Source organism: Rhagoletis zephyria, unplaced genomic scaffold (assembly GCF_001687245.7).
Source record: "Rhagoletis zephyria isolate East Lansing unplaced genomic scaffold, Rhagoletis_zephyria_1.1 Rzeph_scaffold_03735, whole genome shotgun sequence".
NCBI classification, from domain to species: Eukaryota; Metazoa; Arthropoda; class Insecta; order Diptera; family Tephritidae; genus Rhagoletis; species Rhagoletis zephyria.
The window spans coordinates 29,639-48,208 of record NW_016160818.1 but is presented as its reverse complement, the minus strand read 5'-3'; the positions used below and the strand labels follow the sequence as shown (position 1 = coordinate 48,208).

Below are 18,570 nucleotides of genomic sequence, written 5' to 3'. Positions count from 1 at the left end.
AATAAAATTGATGCTAAGTAGTGTTACTTTACAAATGTTGATTGTTTTGATTGATATGTGTTGACTTTGTTGTTTTCCGCATGCAGACGAGCACTCTGCTAAGTTACTATAAGTACGCATAAGTTAACAAGTAATTTGTTTAGTTAAATAATATATTTATGTTCGTTTGTTCGGTTCAGAGTTCATTGGTCCATAAAACGGCAGCACGATCAACAGCACGAAATATTTCATTACCGAGATATTGCACTTGCGCTGTCTCGGCAAAAAATGCAAAGTAGTGGTCTTCGCAAACTTCTCTCCGCCACGAGCGCCACGCACACACACACACACACACATACCTTAAGGGTGGCCGTAGTGTAGAGCTGGTGCCGCGTATGCCACCTTGGCTATAGCAGGCGCGGCATAGGCGACCTTAGCAATAGCTGGCACAGCCGCCACAGCAACTGCTGGTTTGGCTACCACCACCGGTGCTTGACCGCCTTGCTTCTCGACCACAGCATTGAAACCGTTAATCTTGTCCGCTGTGTAGGTGACCTTACGTATGGAGCCATCGGGTTCGGCCAGCGAATAACTGCCGTGTACGACGCCATCGACCAGCGACTCTTCGGCCGATTTGGAATCGCCAGTGTGATGATCTGTCACGCCATACGAGAAGCTATACTGCGGATTTGGATCATATGGCTCCGGTTCGATTACTTTGGCGACAGCAACAGCCGGCGCTGCCTTGATGATGGCAGGTGCGGGCGCCAAGGCTATGGCGGGCGCGGGCGCAGGCGCGTGTATCACCTGGTGACTGATTGCTGGTGCGGCTGCAAGGATCTTGGGTGCGGCGTAAGAGATGGCTGGTGCAGCATATGCAATGGGCGCGGAGATTGCGTACCCGCCGCCGTGGCCATAGGCGTCGATGGGCGAGGCAACGGCTAGCGACAGGCCGAAGCAGAGGACCAACGCCACCTGCAAAGGAAAAGCAAACAATGCGTGAGTTAGTTTGTGCGCGAGGATCGCCGCTGGTTGTAGGTTTTTTTTGTTTTTTGTTCATCTTGCTGCGGCAGGTGCAACCGCTTATCTGATATTACCTTAGTGATCATTTTACAGCTCTGTGTGCTTGTTACGATGCGCGCTTAGAAAAATACGATTTTGGTTTGAGATAAATTCGCCAAGAAGCCTGCACTTTTATAATCGAATGTGAAGAATTCCTAAAGTCGCTCGCCTATTCAGTGATCGCAGATGGAGTTGCAGCAACGCCAGCTGCTGCTGCGTGTTTTTACGATCATCTGATGTTGGTGTCCGCGACGCGACGCGACGCGACATATACCATCATCAATGAGCGGCAGCAGTAACAACATAATATCACATCAACAACAAAAACAGTTATATGTAGCGCAAATAAGAGCGACGGACAGCTGTAAAAAGTGTAGCTGCATCAGCAAGCAACATGTTGTTTTTGGTTAGACTCTAGATTTCTTTCNTGAGCGGCAGCAGTAACAACATAATATCACATCAACAACAAAAACAGTTAATGTAGCGCAAATAAGAGCGACGGACAGCTGTAAAAAGTGTAGCAGCATCAGCAAGCAACATGTTGTTTTTGGTTAGACTCTAGATTTCTTTTAATGTGATTGGCATCGCAGCCGTCGCAGCTAATTGGTTACCATTGCAGTACATTTGTACGCATGCGCTGTGCGTGCAATCCACACTTGCCGCTGCCCATTACAATCATCTAGTTTAAAGGCAAACAGCAGGCCACAAATTTATGGTCAGAATTTGGATTTCATCATAGAGATTTGTGCGCACTCACTGCGTTTCGTTTTCTCAATGAAGGCGCCAGCATTGCATTTGGTGCGCGTTTGTAGCGCGCTAAAGCAGGACGTTCAGCTGTCCATATGGAAGCGCGCACGCATGCGCGGAGGCAACAGGCAGCAGTTTGCCAAGCGCGTGAACATCTATCTATCTACTTGTTTCATAGTCGAATTGTACTTGCCGCATATTTGAAAAAATCACACTAGTAAATCGATTGCAATGAGAATTTAACTGCCGCCTCGACAAACATGAAATGTTAGTAAAACGTTAATTTTANGGAAGCGCGCACGCATGCGCGGAGGCAACAGGCAGCAGTTTGCCAAGCGCGTGAACATCTATCTATCTACTTGTTTCATAGTCGAATTGTACTTGCCGCATATTTGAAAAATCACACTAGTAAATCGATTGCAATGAGAATTTAACTGCCGCCTCGACAAACATGAAATGGTAGTAAAACGTTTATTTTTGTTTGCATTTTTTAATGGTTTTTATTTGACATAATAAAAATGGTTCATTTTTCATAATGCGCGCATTTGTTCGGCGCTTTTTTAGTACGCACTTGAAGTGCGGCTGGCTTCGATCGCCAACATACCCAGTAAGTGGTTCAGTGTAAGCACAGACCCCGCAGGAAATTGAATTTAGTTTGAGGCTTTTTCATTCTCGAAATTGGTGACCTGTTTGGGCGCCATACAAACCTTTGAGCTCTCGAGATTTTTATTTGAATTTCTCAGAAAGTTAACGGCTTGAAAGAAGTGAAATTTGTTGAATACATCCCTGCAAGTCTACCGCTATAGCTAAAACGCGTCATCGTTTCTTCCAGACTTACCTTATATCAGGCGCTTTATGGAAAAATAGGAGAGAGTCAGGAACAGAACTCCCTCAATTGCATATGTATTTTGTTAAAAATTCCCTGTAAAAACTAAAAATGAAATAAATAATTTTTTGAAGAAAGAAAGAAATTATAAAATAAGTTTCTTAAAATTTAGTGACATTAAAAAAATTTCCTTTTTCAAAACAATAAAATCCAAAAATTTTAAGAAATTTAAATTTAAAAAAGGCTCCTAAAAGTTAATGATATAAGAAATACGTATACATACATATAATATTTTTAATAATTTCTCAAAAGTAGAAAATAAAATTTATTTAAAACAAAGAAAAAATACTTACATTTGTAAAAATTTTATGAAATTTAAATAAAAATATTTTTCTGTTTCAAACAATAAAATCTTAAAATGAAAAGAAAATTAAATGAAAAAAATAATTAAGAAGAAAAAATATGTGAAATATGTGTGTATGTATATATGAAGATGAAAAAATATGTTCCTAAGCATTAAATGAAATTTAAAAAAAAAACAATTCTTTTTAAAATACATAATAAAACCTAAAAATAAAAAATTAAATTAAATTAAAACAAAGGAAAAATTAAGATACACAAGTTTCTAAAATTTTTACGAAAGATAAAAAATTGAATTAAACTAGAAAATGAAGTAAAAAGGATAAAAAATATATTCATAAAAATTAAATTAAATAAAAAAATATTTCCCTTTTTGAAATATGGATCTAATATAAAACAAAAATTAAAAAAAATAAATGAACAGAAAAAAATTACGTTTTTTTAAAATTTAATGAAATTTAAAAAATATTTTTTCTTTTTAAAACAATAAGAATTAAAATGTGAAAATAAATTATGTTAAAAACTTTTTTATTAAAAAAGTAAAACACCCGCTGTCCTAGGACTCGAATCTCAGATCTCTGTAATGGCACGCCAGTGCTTTGCTCACTCGGTCATTGCGCAAAATGATAGCTTTCTGTCAAAAGAGCTTTTCACTATGAAAGTTGGCAATGGAGATCTTCTTTGCAAAACTTTCGTGCTAGAATAAACAAAATCTTTCAAACTATCTTAGCCAGAATTGCCCTGTTAGTTAATTAAATATGTATATAAAATCAATGGCAACATTTTTGCAGTCATAGTATTTCCTACCAGGTATTTCGCTATACTAACTAGTTTATGTGGTTAGTTGTTTACTAGACTTGTTTTCCGCTGTTCGTATTGAACTTAAAAATACTTTGTTACCGTTAAGCAATTGCTCATGTGCAGGTATGCACTATATCAATTGGCAAGTAAGTAAGTACCTACGAATATTTATTTACTTGTATGTTTTTGAATTACTCTGCAGCCGTGTTAACCATGTGCGCACAAAACGTTCATATGCGCGCTCTACTCGCGCAGTTGGTTGTCCCAAAAATTATGCTGACGTAATATTAAGTTGCATGCGTCGCTGCTAACGTTAGCAGATATATTTCATATTGTACAAGCACTAAAACCATTTTTTTTTTAAATTTATTTTTTTTAATCGCTACTGACCGACAGACTGGTCGGCTGGTTAGTTAGTTGCCTGCCCAGCTCTAGCCGGCTTACGCATTTTTTTGCGCAGCCTTTGCCGCCTTGGAAGGCATATTTCTAGCAGTAACCCATTAACGGCTAAATCGCTTGAGGGTTTGCAAGCATACATGCACACACACAGGTGTGAATGTGCGCTATAAAACAAGTCTATGTGTGCAAGTAGTTGCAAGTGCATTCATGACAATGCTTGTGTGTGACTGTGGTATGACGGTTTGCTGCGTGTTACTTGCAGAGCATTTTATGTCAGCTTAATTAAAATGTCCGTTTGAAGCCAATGCATATACATAAATACATACATATATGCCTACAATCGCGCCTTGATTTGGTGCTCTATAAAACGCTCGAAAATGTTNCGCGCTCTACTCGCGCAGTTGGTTGTCCCAAAAATTATGCTGACGTAATATTAAGTTGCATGCGTCGCTGCTAACGTTAGCAGATATATTTCATATTGTACAAGCACTAAAACATTTTTTTTTTATTTATTTTTTTGATCGCTACTGACCGACAGACTGGTCGGCTGGTTAGTTAGTTGCCTGCCCAGCTCTAGCCGGCTTACGCATTTTTCTGCGCAGCCTTTGCCGCCATGGCAGGCATATTTCTAGCAGTAACCCATTATCGGCTAAATCACTTGAGGGTTTGCAAGCATACATGCACACACACAGGTGTGTGACTGTGGTATGACGGGTTGCTGCGTGTTACTTGCAGAGCATTTTATGTCAGCTTAATTAAAATGTCCGTTTGAAGCCAATGCATATACATAAATACATACATATATGCCTACATTCGCGCCTTGATTTGGTGCTCTATAAAACGCTCGAAAATGTTGTAAAAATGCCTTCAAATGATTATGAAAATATACATACATACATAAATATATTGGTTGTAATAGAATATGGTCTGATCTATTAATTTGGTTGGTATAGCCGCCTGCTATAGCGACTGCGTAAATATTTGCCAAGCCATTGTCACGCATAAAATGCATTTTTTTTTTCATTGTACATATTTATCGCTTATCGGCGCGCAAGTGAGGTGTACATTTGTCATTTGCTTATAGGAACCCGATATGTATTTAATTGTAGACAAAAATTAAGCTTTGTATGCTACGTTTACATGTCTTTAGTGATTTATAGCAAATTCTTGCTTGTTTTAAGATAAAAATGATAATAAACAGGTCAATTCTGGCAACTGTCTTCCAATTCACCACAAAAAAAAATGAAATCAACCAGCTCTATTCTGTCTTTTGAAAGACTAAAAAGATCTCCAAAAATTTAATAAAAAAAAAAATATATTTTGCTGCTTAAAACAATGAAAACTAAAAATAAAAGAAAATAAGTTTAATTGAAAAAATACATATTTTTTAACAATAAAACCTAAAAATTTAAAGAAAAAACAAAAAAAAAAAAATAAATAAATTAAAAAAATAAAAACTCATTAAGTTTTAAAAATTTTAAAATATCTTTCTTAATAAAACAATAAAATTTAATGTTAAACAAATTAAACAAAAATAGACCAATAACTATTATAAGAGAAAAGAATAAAAGTCAATCAATAATTATTATATTAATATAACAATTTTTCGAGCCATCTATAATTATTACTCAAGGACTTATAGAAGTCCTTTCCTAATAATTATCAGAATGATAATATTTTTAAGTCTTCAAAGACTTTTATTTTGAGACTTATATTATAGAAGTCCTCTGATAATAATTATTTTTTATTATTATTTATTTTGAGACTTACATTATAAAAGTCGTTTCATAATAAGTATGAGCGCGGAAAAAATTTTTTAAGTCTTAAAAAACGGGGCTTGTTCAGGACCGTTTTGGGACTAGTTGGAGACTAGCTCGGGACTAGTTGGGGCCCAGTTCGTGTTTATTTAGGGACGTTTATAATAAAAGTCTCGAAGTAAAAGTCTTTGAAACCTTAAAAATTTGTATGTAAATGATAATTATTATGACAAGACTTTTATAATATAAGTCTCAAAATTAAAGTCTTTGAAGACTTAAAAATATTTATCCCGCTGATAATTATTATGAAAAGACCTTTATTATCGATGACTTAAAAAATTCTTCTCACACATAATTATAGTTTTTACGAAAATTTGGTTGACTAGAGATTTGAGAGGTTGATTAGAGGTTGAGATTTCTTAAATCTCCACCATGAAATAATTATTATTCTGGGACTCTGAATAAAAAAAAATTAAAATAGCCAAAAATAACTTAAGTCTTCAAAAATTTAATGAAACAAAAAAGTACATATTTTTCTTTTTAAAACAAAAAAAATTATTAAAATTTAAAGAAAATTTGGTAAAACAAATAATTAAAAAGAAGCCTTTTTAAAGACAAACTTTTATTAGTGTCTAATTTAAAAAAATTCCCCCCACACCACCTATCAGCTAAAATTTTTGTGGAGCTATTTCTTTCCATTGAAGTAATACACGTTCTAAATATGGAACAAATTGGACCATAAATGCGGGTTGTCCAAATATCTGGACTCCTGCGCCACCTACCTTGTAATTGTTTTTGTGTAGTTATGTCTCTTCATGTAGGTAATATACATTTCAAATATATGAACCATATCGATCCATAAATACGAGTTTTTAAATATCTCGACACCCGCATTCTTCTTAATTCTTCTTTCACATTGCTTTTGCGCCGCTTTCTAAGCTAAGTTTAAAGTTTCAAGTTTCTAGCTCATCGGGAAGTTCGTTAAAAATTGGTTGCACGATTTGATTACACACAGGTGAAACATAATAAAAGCTTGTAAAAAACATTCCGCTGCCCGAGGATTTGGAACTCGAAGCCCATCAATGGCACGCCAGCGCATTGCTCACTCGGCCATTGCTCACTTCGGTTGTGTGCTAGGATCCGCTAGAGAGACAGGATGGTTTAAAGACATGCAGGGATAGGCATGGAGAAACCCGCTGCTGGGCGTCGCAATGGGTCTTTGTGGTGTCCGGTTGAATTCTCTTCAGTGCTGCCCGCCTAACCTTTGGTCAACTCGCATGTACAAATAATAAACTACACCACCGTCAAATGACATTGAGCGACCAAATCACACCAACAACCATTAATTGGCCATTCGGTTAATTACTACGAAATAAAATTCCAATTTACAAATCTAATATTCGATTGAAATTTTTTCACAGTTGCGTGCATTTTACGCGCATAAACTGATGAATAAGGGATGCTGCTTTTGTGAAAGAAATCGACTGAAAAACGCAGCCCGACGTAGAAAATTGCGTGCACCCAAGTTGCATATGTGTGCTTTGTACTTATGTAGGTACATACATACATACATTTAAACGCATTGGCCCACACTATATCCAATGCAGTGTAGGTATCTACACCTTTTAATCCATTTCGCCTTGGAACAGGTTATACAGTCGATGCCTAATTGATGCATTTTTAATAATGTGCCAATTTGGTCACACCAGAGCAACAAATGCCTTGTGGCCGTGCATAGAGCAGCAGCAGAACAAAACTGCGACTTTTGCGGCAACAAAACGAAACGAAAACGAAAAAAAAAACGACAAATAACATAAAAGTGCGACAAAAGTGAATGGCAAATGGCCACACGGCGGCTGATTGTACATTGTGATACGCAGACCAGTGCCAAATGAGATCAGCCGTCGCAACCGCAGTCGGGCGGTTCCAAAAACTTTTTGGTTGTGCAATTATTCCTTTTATTTCTGATTTTTGTTTTGCTTTTTTTTTTTGTTTATTGCGTTAAGTAAATTTAGTTATTAATTCATTTGCAGGAATCGTAGTAGTAGTAGTAGTTTTAAGCATTTAAAGGGTAAAGTGAGAAACAAATTCGTAAATTTGTATGCAACAGAAGTAAGTACACTCATTGTAGATATACACAAATACATACTTGCGTATGGTAACCTGCAGGAAAGTTGGGCCTAATTGCCAAATAATGACAATCGTAAGAATTGTTGGTTTTTAAGTAGACCAATAATGCAGGTAGTTTAAGAAATAGAGCATTGTTATACGGTGATACAATAAGACCGCAATTGTTCGCAATAAGGATATTGTTTCATTCGCTCTGTGGCAAGAGGGACACAAGAGGTCCTGTTGAGGTCCTAATTCAGGCCATAAACAGGTTTTTATGATGTCACACTAACGTTCACCATTCCCTTTAATAGGCCAAAAACCAAACCAAACAGGGACTCAGTGTGGGTGCATAGTTTTCTCTTGCCGATTTACATGTTAACGTATCCTCGGCGAAAATGGGCCTCATCGCTCATGATGATTTTTATTTTTTTTTTTTTTTTTTTTTTAAATCGGCATCAAAGCATGGATCACTTTTACGCGTTGTTCAACTGAGTATCGCTCCATGCCATGGCCAAGGACTGTAGTACAAATTTTCTAAAAAAAAAAAATAAAAAATTTCAATAGACATAACAAATTTCAAATAATATTCGGTCAAAGTGCTCTACTTAGACAATTATAATGTAATGCACTATGTATCAGTTCCTTGTGATTGCTTTGTAAGGTTAAAGGATGAGGTTTAACAGCGGCCACGAGTGAGCTGCAAATTCGACTGCCTAACGACTGTTTCATTACGAAAAAACTTAATGCAGATTTTGTTGGAAAGATACTAGAGTTAGGAATATGCGAATTTTTTGATTCTACCAGGGCAAGTCTGGCAACTATGTATGTATCTTGAAAGCTTCTTTCTCTCTTCGAAAGACTAATTGAAAGATTAAATTGAATAAAAAACAACATATTTTTCCTCTTAAAACCATAAAAATTAAAAATTAAAGCAGAATTTTTAATTAACGAAAAAATAATTAAAATAGTTTTCTAAAAATTAAATGAACTTTAAAAACAAATTTTTCTTAAACAAAAATAAAATCTAATTGAAAAAAAATTGAATTAAAAAAAATTTATTAATAATATAAGTTCCTAAAAATTAGACTAAACTAAAAAAAACACTATTTTTATTTATCGACTAGCCGACTAACAAGAGCTCTAGTCAAAAGAGCTTTTCACCATGCAAGTTGATGGGGGAGCTTTTTTTGTAAGAGTTCCGTACAAGAGTAAACTAAATCTTTCAAGCTACCTTTTTTAATGTCTTTCAATTGACTTACAAAGACTTGCAACTATCTTGGCCAGATTTCCCTGAACAGATGAGCCCTAACCGTCAAAAAAACGTAAATATAAAAATAGATGCATCAAAAAAAAAAATTAAAAAAAGACATATCGCTTACGTTATTTTGGCGGTTAGGACTCAATATTGCTAACAACATCTGCTTTGGCAGAAAGTTCCTAGTGAAAATCCCTAATCGCGAAGATAGCCAAAAGGGCTTCCTGCCTTTGCTTCCAGATACGTACATTGGTGCAAAGGAGAACAGAGCAGGGGCCGGGATTTTTGAATCTGGTACAAAACCGATTCAGCCGATTAAGTAGATAGGAGCGTTATACCGGCCAGCCAAGCTCTTGCGCTACTCTTTCTTTAATTAACTAGTGACAACCGAATACGATTTCATATGCACCGAATAAGTGTAATCGCTGAGCTAGAATGTTGATTCCGTCATGAAGATTATGAGACTTCGGTACACATTCATATTGATTGTCCGGTTTTGGTCAGACAAAAATTATTCCATTTTACAGCTCCAACAGTCGAACACTTTTTGGATTCATTAAGGAAGCCAAAGGTGTCCTAGGCATCTTGAGCTATAAATTTTCTTTCAAGATGCAAAATATGTATCTTTCAGGTCGCCGTGTTTCTTGTGTGAGCTACACTCGAGCACTTAACTTACCAGCTAAAACGGGTTTCAATGTTATCCGGAAAACGCTGATACATAGCTGGCGAATTGAGATTTCTTAGGACCTTTTAAAAAATACCAGTTCCTCGAATGAAAAAAGAGTGGGAACGAACTAAATGAGCAGCAAAGCAAGCTAATAGTTTCCGAGTTTACAACCAGTACCTTTTCCTGCAGGGTAAGCTTAAATGAGACTGTGTGTATATAAATACGTATTAGTATGCTTTGAAATCGTTAAAATTAAAAATCCAAATCTAGATCGCAACGACATTTCCGCCAGCGTTAAGCGAATAGCGTGACACAACGGAAAGCGATCACAAAAATGTCGCGCGCCAAAAATAACACGCGTATTAAACAAGCATTTATGTACATACATACATATATGCTGGTATGTCTGTATGGGTGTGTATTGAAAATACGTTCAGAGTTTTAAGAATGCCTCTTAAATTTCGTTAAAATTTTGATAGTCGATACTTACATATGTATGTGCATATACCCATCGTAACACGTAAGAGATATCGAACTGACTTGATAAAGCAAGGCAAAAAAAATATCGATGTTAAAGGATTCGATTAATTGATTTTTAGCATCCATATCGATTCGTTAATCTTTACCACATAGAGCTACTAAGAAAGATTCCTAACTTAGTGTTGATGACACCAAATCATTTGCAGCATAGCTTTTCTGGGCGGCGTTCATATTTCCAGGATATATTCGGGCTGACTCCGAATATATCCTTCGTTTTTTTTTTTTTTTAATTAGCGATTATTCGCGAATTAATTCATACCAGTTTTGCAAAATTTTCGCTAGTTTAAATTCGTAAATCTGTATTAATGAGGAAAGTTTGGTCATTGTATTTATGTAATGGAGTATGGATGCTTAAAACCAGAAAAATATAAAAAACAAACAAACAATTAGTGTACTTATGTATGTTTACGACTACTTTCAAAATTTTTCAAGTAACCAGCAGGTATTTATATAAAAAAATTGCAATATGCTTTAAATCATTTTATTGTTAAAGCAAATAATTTTGAACGCATAATTGTCAAAATTTACGCGATGGCCAGCAATAAGATACCCAGAATTTTATACAGATTGTTTGAGGTTGATTTTAGGAACGTTTGAACAGCAACTTTAAGTGACCCTAAACTGGCAAGATGCTATTCATGGGAACTGTTTTTTACTTGTGTTGGATGGATGACAATAATAAGTATTTAAGACAAAAAATTTTCTGATCCAAAGCCTATTAATATTTTTATGATTGAAAAATGTCTCCGCATTGAACGCCTGTAACGCAGGAAATGCCCATATCTCTTCTCCTCTGACTATTGGTAGTTGATGAAGTATTTGAAAAGAGACAGGAATGATATTGTAGTCGAAAGTTCAGGCTTTAATTTAAGCCTAAGTGGCAGGTTCTATCACGTTTTGTTTTTTTCGCGAGAGTTTCTCAAACATTCCCAAACACGCGATTTTTTGATAATTGGACCACGTTTTTCTCAAAATCTGGACCTAATGGAAACTTTTTATCTACAAATTCGTAATCCGCACAAAAAAAGATCTATCGAAATCTGCTTTAATATTTGTCGCGCAAAAATTTGTTAAATTTTTTTTCACACTGTCTCAAATAGTAAGTAAGTATTTTAAAATTTGTCGCAATATTTATTTATTTAGATGTTTAGATACATACATATGTATGTACATTCAATTCTTAGCATTTATCATTTTAAGCGCTTGTGTATTCATGTACATTTTTTCGCTATATTGAGTATTTATTTTGCATTTTTGCAAACTATTTAAAGCAATACCGATTTTCGAGGCCAAAACATGGTATTGGAAAACTCTCCCCATTTAACATCGATAACCTCAGTGCCAACTATGTAAACAAGGGATTTACTAGAATACGCACTATTAATAATATATAGGTATATATTGTGCATATTTATGTGCATTGTGTACATACAATACATAGTACATACATAGTATGAATGCTTATACATACATAGCCTACATACATAGCTACCACGTTTGCTTGGCTGCATAGACAATGCAATGCATCATTGTGGCGAAGTACTCGTACTTTGGTATTTGGCCAATACAACACAAGGTCGTTGGTTTTGTTAAAACTGTCACGCACAATAACATGGCCTAAACGTAACATTTATGCAAAAAAAATAAATGTTGGCTTTTTTTTTGTCTTTGGTCTTTGGGATTTTTTTTTTTGCGCGCATGCGTATGTTTCCACCTAAGCGTTCGAAGCGTGGTTTATTGTTGAGATAACGCAAAGTACATTTTAAGTGGCAATTAAAAGGAAATTTTTGTACCGAATTCACTCCAAATTTAGTTTAGTGATTATTTCGCCGCTTAAGTGATTTAATTTTGAAACTTTTGTTCCGCTGCTTGGTTAGTTTAATTGAGAGATTTTGGAACCTATTTTTTTATGCAAATTTTCTTAAACTGCAATATAACTTGCTGTCAGCTATTAGTCTTTTTGTAATTGTCAAAAAAGTAATCAAAAATCAATGAATACAAAACATATAATTTTATTGCTCCTGCTTTTATGCTAACAATTGAATTCGTGTTTTAAATACATACTACGAACATACATATCTAGTAAATCCCAAATAGCTTAAGATTCCGTCAAACTTGCTCTCAACAACGAAACGAAGCTCAACTCGTTTCCGTTGTTGTTTTACGGGGCAATTCTGAAAACTGTTTTGAAAGCTCTTTTCTGTCTTTCGGAAGACAAGTTGCAAGATTCGCTAGTGAGGAGGTCTTAGCGTTATTCTGTTTGTCTTTTAGCAATAAGTTTTCTAAAAATTTAATTAAATAAAAATATACTTGTTTTTATAAAAAATAAAAAAATTACGTAAAAAAGGAAACAATAAATCAAATAAGTTTCTAAAATTTAAGTGAAATAAATTTTTTTTTGCTTTTCGAAACAATAAAATATAAAAATTATAAAAAAAAATTAAATTTAAAAAAGAAAAACTATTAATTAAAAAAGAAACAATGTTAATCAAAAAATATAGAAATAAAATAAACCTTTATTAAAAAAATCGCTTTTAAACAGTTACTTTTTACTTTTATTTAATTACTCCTTAAGTTAAAGTTATTTCTGAAGTTTTTTTTATAAATCCAAAATAACAATTATATTTGATTTTTATCTAAATAATCTGCAAATAACAGTTATTTTTGATTTTTAAATTAAATGTCTTATATAACAGTTATTGAAGACTTTTATTTATAAAAGTCATAAATAAAAATCAGTCGGTGACTTTTACTTTTAAAAGTCATCAATATAAATCAGTGATTGACTTTTATTTTTAAAATCGTACTTAAAAAAGTCATTTGTATAAGTTGTAGTAAACTTCTGTTCTCCAACACTTTCTTAACTGCGAAAAATGATAATGACTTTTATACGTATGACTTAAAAAATAAAAGTCGGTGACTGATTTATACTGACGACTTTTAAAAGTAAAAGTCACTGACTGATTTTGATTGATGACTTTTAGAATTAAGTGTCTTCGATAACTGATGTCTAAGAATAACTGATGTATAAAAATCAAAATAACTGATTATTTAGATAAAAAACAAAAATAATTTTTATTTTACATTTATTAAAAAAAATCAAAATCAATTTTTTTTTTTTATAATTTTGCATAAAAAGTACACATTATTTTCAAATTTGACTCTCGGTGAAAGAAGGTATGTGTCACTTAGTTGTAGAACATTTCCTTCATAGTTAGTTTCTCAATGACAGTTTTTTATCAATATTTGTTATGTTCGGTGAAGAGCTACTACAATATTGAGTTTCCTGAGGCCATTAGCAAGCCCGGCTTTACATGTTGTAGAGTCTTTACTCATGGCTCCAAAACTGACGCAGGATAAGGATCTGGAGTCTATATTTAAAGTAACGGGGACAATCTTCATTTCTCTCTTGGCAAGCATGCCTCGGTATTTCAAGCCGGGAGATTTGCAATCCTCAATGCCATGGACTACGTTGAGGAAACTGGATTGAGAAGTCGGAGTTTATAGTTTTCTTTAGTGACAATTAAGCTGCGCTCAAGGTATTCGCCAGCCATCTAACTACTTCCAAGCTTGTTCGGCAATGCAAGTCTCGACTAAATTATGTATGTGCGAAAACACAACGAACTTACTATTAATGAGACATCTGATCATTTGACTAGAGAAGGCTCAGACCAGGCATTCCTTGCACCGCAACCAGTCATGGGCTGCCCAACTTCGGCCTTCGTTGCCTTTGAGGTTTTGGCAGCGATGTGTTGAGAGGTGAATACCTAAGCTTTTCAACACCCAACAATCTGCTTCGATATATTCATAAATCGGGTAGATGTCAAAATCGATAAGTAACGCATTTCTCTGTTGCTATGTAGGTGTGCTGCGAAGGAGATACAAATTTAGAGAAGTTTCAGTTCAGTGGTGTGGCATCCTAGGAGCAATATTTTTTGTTTATTTTTGAGTCACATTTTTTGCTATTTTAATTTCCAAATAATCAGCTATCGTCACCTAGATTTCGTCATCATTGATAGGATATTCATAGTTTATATGGGTTTCGTGGCCACCATCCTTTTGCTGTGATTAAAACTAAATTTGCGTTTTGTTATACTAAAATTTAATGGGCTACCAAACTGCATACTCCAAAAAATCAGATAAGATTAAAAAATTTAAATTTGATGACAGTTTTTTTTAGTTTTTCTAAGCTCTGCATAAGGTTTGAAAGTTTGATTTATATGGTTTTGATTAAAGCATGAACCATATTTTTATGAAAAAATAACAAAAAAATTTAACTTTAAACACCTTGCAAATACATATTTAACAAAAAATTACCGTGTACTCATTTCGGCTCCCCAACTGTACGTAGCATATAGGAAAAAAATTATTTTTTTATTTCCTTTAAATTTTTAAAACGAAACCACTATATGGCCCACCCTTTGATTGCACAAAAATGCTTGCAAATTTAAGGCTTTTTAGCGATTCGCAAGTAAATTCTTCCTTATTGTCTTAAACGAGCTCTACAACACCAAATGAGGTCTGAATTCTTTCAAGTACTCGTTCTTTTTTATTTTTCTTTTCTTTTTTTGAATTCCTTCAAGTTTGCGTTATTATTTTTCGCTTGTGGATTTCCTATGCTCGACATGTTTTCTGCGACGACTTTAGTATGCAACTCGGCGCAGAGCTTTCCAATTTACGTTAAAAATAAAACCTAATAAAAAAAAACAAATTAATTCCATTGCTTAAATGAAACTCAAAAATTCGTAGCACTTGAATGAAATTATTTTATAATAATGCGATCAATTTTTTTTATGTATTTTTTTTTGATTTTATTAACTTTGTGCATTTCCTAGCACTCACTGAATACCATAGGTAGAGGTTATTTATTTATGCAGATTAACAGTAAGTATGTGAATTTTATATTTAGCAGCGTACGTACCACATACATTTCAAAAAAAAAAAAAAAAAACAAATGAGAAAACTCTCAATTTCGGGTTGACATGCATCGAATTGCAATTATCGAGATATGCGTTGGTTGGCGCTTTCGCGGCCGATATCAATAATTAGATTCGATTTGCCACGTCACCACCATGGAGCGTGCTGCCACTCGCTGCTACCGCAGAGGTCTTTGGATTCGAGTAGCTTGCTTTTGTCAGCCACGTGCGTGAGTGCAACACGCTTACGCTTATTAGCTTGTTGATAGCGTCGTAAATCGCATACACCCACACAGCAGTGGGCAATAGTAGTATTTACATTAGGGTGGTCCAAAAAGAGTAAAGCTTGAATTTTAATGCTCTCATCCCTAGAATTGTTCTATATCGAAAAAAATTTTACCCTTTTTTAACAGACTTCCAAAAAAGGAGGAGGTTATCAGTTCGTCGGAATTTTTTATTTTTTATTTTATTTTTTTATATGTGTTACCGCATAACTTTGGACCACGTCAACCGATTTCGATAATTCTTTTTGCAACGGTGGTCCCATACTAATTTGGTTTANTGAATTCTTTCAAGTACTCGTTCTTTTTTATTTTTCTTTTCTTTTTTTGAATTCCTTCAAGTTTGCGTTATTATTTTTCGCTTGTGGATTTCCTATGCTCGACATGTTTTCTGCGACGACTTTAGTATGCAACTCGGCGCAGAGCTTTCCAATTTACGTTAAAAATAAAACCTAATCAAAAAAAAAAAAAACAAAAACAAATTAATTCCATTGCTTAAATGAAACTCAAAAATTCGTAGCACTTGAATGAAATTATTTTATAATCAATGCGATCAATTTTTTTTGTGTATTNTCGGGTTGACATGCATCGAATTGCAATTATCGAGATATGCGTTGGTTGGCGCTTTCGCGGCCGATATCAATAATTAGATTCGATTTGCCACGTCACCACCATGGAGCGTGCTGCCACTCGCTGCTACCGCAGAGGTCTTTGGATTCGAGTAGCTTGCTTTTATCAGCCACGTGCGTGAGTGCAACACGCTTACGCTTATTAGCTTGTTGATAGCGTCGTAAATCGCATACACCCACACAGCAGTGGGCAATAGTAGTATTTACATTAGGGTGGTCCAAAAAGAGTAAAGCTGGAATTTTAATGCTCTCATCCCTAGAATTGTTCTATATCGAAAAATTTTACCCTTTTTTAAANAGTGGGCAATAGTAGTATTTACATTAGGGTGGTCCAAAAAGAGTAAAGCTTGAATTTTAATGCTCTCATCCCTAGAATTGTTCTATATCGAAAAAAATTTTACCCTTTTTTAACAGACTTCCAAAAAAGGAGGAGGTTATCAGTTCGTCGGAATTTTTTATTTTTTATTTTATTTTTTTATATGTGTTACCGCATAACTTTGGACCACGTCAACCGATTTCGATAATTCTTTTTGCAACGGTGGTCCCATACTAATTTGGTTTAGATCATTGGATCATGAAATATATAGATATATATATATATTTTTTTAAGTCGGTTTTTTTTTTTTGCTAAAAATTACTTGTTTTATTTTGCAATCAAAAAATATTTAGAGGTCGCTCCAAGCGCTAAAATTTTTCCATGTATTTTATAAGGGGAGAAAACAACTTTTCGTTGAAACGGTACAGAATTCTTGAAAATCAATATTTTTCGATCGGAAAACTTTTTTACCTTTTTTTTAATACTAAATATTGTTTATTGGTCCCCCATTGCATTTTTCGGAATTTTTGGAGGATTTTGGTGGACCTATAAATTATAGTTACTATGAAAAAATGGTTAAATAAACAGTTGGGTATTATTATTGGGAATCTCTTGCAGAGAAACAGAGTTTTCCGATCGAAAATAGTGATTTTTAAAGACTATATCATTTTTACGAAAAGTTGTTTTTTTCCTATATAAAATACATGGAAAACTTTGAGCGAGCTTAAATATTTTTTGATTTCAAAGTTAAAAAAAAACGGGGGTATATTTTTTCGCATTAAAATTCCGACTTTACTTTTTCACATGTATTTTTGAACCACCCTAATGTACATACATATGTACCTACTTGCCTGCNCATGAAATATATAGATATATATATATATTTTTTTAAGTCGGTTTTTTTTTCGCTAAAAATTACTTGTTTTATTTTGCAATCAAAAAATATTTAGAGGTCGCTCCAAGCGCTAAAATTTGTCCATGTATTTTATAAGGGGAAAAAACAACTTTTCGTTGAAACGGTACAGAATTCTTGAAAATCAATATTTTTCGATCGGAAAACGTTTTTTTTACCTTTTTTTTAATACTAAAGATTGTTTATTGGTCCCCCCATTGCATTTTTCGGAATTTTTGGAGGATTTTGGTGGACCTATAAATTATAGTTACTATAAAAAATGGTTAAATAAACAGTTGGGTATTATTATTGAGAATCTCTTGCAGAGAAACAGAGTTTTCCGATCGAAAATAGTGATTTTTAAAGACTATATCATTTTTACGAAAAGTTGTTTTTTGTCCTATATAAAATACATGGAAAACTTTGAGCGAGCTTAAATATTTTTTTAATATCAAAGTTAAAAAAAAACGGGGGTATATTTTTTCAGTATAGCAAAATCCTAGGGGGTGAGCGCATTAAAATTCCGACTTTACTTTTTAACATACATTTTTGGACCACACTAATGTACATACATATGTACCTACTTGCCTGTGCGCTAACGTTGCAGCGGTTTTACCCGATTTACGTGCCCAGCATTTGCTAGTAGAATTTCAAAATGTATACTTTTGGTTGATTGGCCATTGGTTGTTGGCTGGTTTCGTGTTTAGCTTCTTGAATTAACACCAACCGCCCTTCGTGTGCAAAGTGTCACTCGAATCGCTCGAAGTGAAGAGGTCATACACTCATATGAGTTGCTCACGACGAATGGTTAAAAAAAACACAAATTAAAATAAAAAATCTACAAAATTAAAAAACAAAAAAATTTCGAGAGCACAATTTTATGCGATCCGCAACACCTGAAGTGGTGGTATCGTACGAGGTGGGGGTGGGGTGGTAATTGCGGCGTCGTCAAGTATGTAGTAGAGCACAGAGCAAATATTCAAATTTTTTGGAAACCGTCTTTCTGCTCTGCTTCGAGTCTTCTAGTCGTG

The 18,570-nt window shown here is 34.3% G+C and overlaps 1 protein-coding gene across 1 annotated transcript; it reads right to left on the bottom strand.

Moving 5' to 3' along the window:
• Positions 1 to 339: 339 nt before the first annotated feature.
• Positions 340 to 1,088, bottom strand: Cpr64Ac (Cuticular protein 64Ac). Its single transcript, XM_017624680.1, has 2 exons — positions 1,077 to 1,088; positions 340 to 954 (listed from the first exon to the last, which is right to left on the bottom strand). The coding sequence occupies exons 1-2, from the start codon at positions 1,086 to 1,088 to the stop codon at positions 340 to 342; spliced, it is 627 nt and encodes a 208-aa protein (XP_017480169.1).
• Between the last annotated feature and the right edge of the window lie 17,482 nt (positions 1,089 to 18,570).